The following is a 2,346-nucleotide window of genomic DNA, read 5'->3' as shown; positions in this document are numbered from 1 at the left end:
TCCAAATCCTTGCATTGAGAGAGAGTCAACCAAATTGAGATATTGGAGGATTAGGTTTGTGTTTTGGCTTTTGACTTTTTCTTCTCTCGCTTTTAATTACTTAGGCTTTACGTCATTATTACATAGGCATTAAAGAAAACTCCAGAGAGAAACACCTGTAGATGATGATACCCTACGTCACAAAACACATATACAAAAAAAAAAGCATTTTCGAGCTAGAATTTCATATAAATTGCATTTCTTAATTAAAAGAATTTGAAGATTTATTAATGTCTGAGAAGGACGACCATAGCACAGAATGACTCAAAACATGATGAGACAAAAGAAAGAAATAAGACTGCAACGAGTAAACTATTTAGTATAGAGAAGAGAATTCACTCCAACTCCAACTCACACGACCATGACTGTTGTTTGTTGTTCCTTGTTATTATTGCCCGAAAGAAACCTCAGAATCTGTCTATATCCGCTTTTGTAGTGATCCAGAGTGAAACAAAGCTGCCTTATCGCTTCTCGTTTCTCTTCCTTTGCTTCTGATATCGCATTCCTCTGCAACTCTGCTTGCTTCTCCAGTTCTCTAACCGTAGCTCTCAGTTTCTCCTCCACAGTGTTCTTGACATTCCTCTGCAACTCTGCTTGCTTCTCTAGTTGTTTAACCGTAGCTCTCACTCTCAGTTCCTCCTCCACAGTGTTCTTGCCAATTCTTGATTCAGATACAAGCTTAAAGCGCAGCTGGCTAAGTTGCTCTTCCGTTTGCTGAATTTGGATGTCTCTGGTTCTCATCACGGCTTTTAAATTGTCTACTTCAGCACAGACTCCATCTTTCTCTGCCATCAATATGTCATAGCTCAGCTTGTGCTCATCGAAATCCTTGTTCAATGCTTCGATATGCTCACCTCGAGAGGCCAACTCTGTCTTCAATGCATTGATTTCACCTTGCAACTCAACCTCTTTCCTCTGCATCTCCATTTTCTCTGCGTCAGAATGCCAAATCTGATCTTCCAATACCTCACTGCGTGATTCGATTTCTTTAACACGACCTTCTAAGAAAGCCTGATTCGCTAACAAACCAGCAATATCACTCTGCAGTTTTGTTTTCTCAGTAGAGAAACGTTGCTGACAGTCACACAACATTGCCCTTAGCTTTGAGATCTCAGCCTCTGAAACATCTAAACATTCTCTACTCACCTCAAGCTCCTTCACCAGATTATCAAACTTGAAACTTGAGTCTGAGAGCTTAGTTTCCAAATCAACAACCTGTCTTTGCATCTCGAGAACTCGGCTTTTCTCAGTCTCAATAGCTTTGTCCCTACTCACAGCGAGTAAATTCTCCAAAATCAAACCAGCAGTATGTCTCAAACTTGTAGCCTTAAGCTCCTCCTCGGACTGGACATATTTCTTCATCAGCTCCTCATATCTCATATGTTTCTTCCCAGCAGCCAAGTCATGGCTATCATCCATTGCACCTGGTGAGACCAGGTGGTGGTTAAGAGATGAGTAAAAGGCCTCTGTTTCCGAGTCTAACTCAGAATAAGAAGAGTTGTCGTCAGAATCATGATTGGGAGAAATATCAGAACTTTCATGATCAAAGTTGAAAGCAGCAGCAACAGGTATTGTATCAGACTTTGGAGTTACAGGAGAAGAGCCATTGGGTTCTGAAACTTAAACAGTTGATAGATGTATATATAATAAGACTTGCATGTTTCAACAGAATTTAAACAAAAAACACGACCCAAAATAAGACATGAATGAATCATACATACCTGAGGAGATTTCCACAAAGGAGTTAGAATCATCTAGGTCCTCCATCTGAAGGTAAACAAAAGAAGGTGAATCACACATCAATAAGGATCAGACACAAATATCAAACCACAGGTTTGAAGAAGGGTTGAGACTTGAGGGAGATCGGCGAAAAAAATATTTAAAAAACGTTAGAGATAGAAATTTAAAGATATGAAAATATATTTTCCTGAGATTTAGGTACAAGAAAACAGATTTATATTTATCACAATAATAATTCTAATGTAAATTATCTATATATAAAAAAGTAAATTTGTCATATAATTCTAAGCTAATAATTTATCTAATCGAAATCACAGGAAATAAATTAAAAAAAACTAGGGTTTCTAAAAAATTTATAATTCTTTCTNTTTTTTTTTTTTTTTTTTTTTTGTACAACCTAATTCTTTCTGCTTCTATGTCTCAAAATTCAGACTCTTTTTTTTTTTTAGTACTGTGTACAGAAACAATAACTCATTGCAACGGGAAAAAGTAAAAGTTTTTGAACAAGTTCTGATCACCAGATGAAGAAAATAAAATAGAAGAACCTCTCCCCCCCCCCCCCCCCCC

The 2,346-nt window shown here is 37.4% G+C and overlaps 1 protein-coding gene across 1 annotated transcript in view; it reads right to left on the bottom strand.

Moving 5' to 3' along the window:
* The window catches only part of LOC104734520 (protein NETWORKED 4B-like), a 2,738-nt gene continuing 613 nt past the window's right edge, over positions 222 to 2,346 (bottom strand). The window contains exons 2-3 of the mRNA XM_010454117.1: positions 1,761 to 1,806; positions 222 to 1,652 (exon numbers count right to left, since the gene is read on the bottom strand). Of these exons, the coding sequence (XP_010452419.1) occupies positions 391 to 1,652; positions 1,761 to 1,806 (1,308 nt within the window). The 3' untranslated portion in view covers positions 222 to 390. The remainder of the gene's footprint in view (positions 1,653 to 1,760; positions 1,807 to 2,346) is intronic.

The sequence above is a fragment of the Camelina sativa genome, chromosome 13 (genome assembly GCF_000633955.1).
Source record: "Camelina sativa cultivar DH55 chromosome 13, Cs, whole genome shotgun sequence".
NCBI classification, from domain to species: domain Eukaryota; kingdom Viridiplantae; phylum Streptophyta; class Magnoliopsida; order Brassicales; family Brassicaceae; genus Camelina; species Camelina sativa.
The sequence above is the reverse complement of the archived record's forward strand: the minus strand, read 5'-3'. Positions and strand labels throughout refer to the sequence as shown.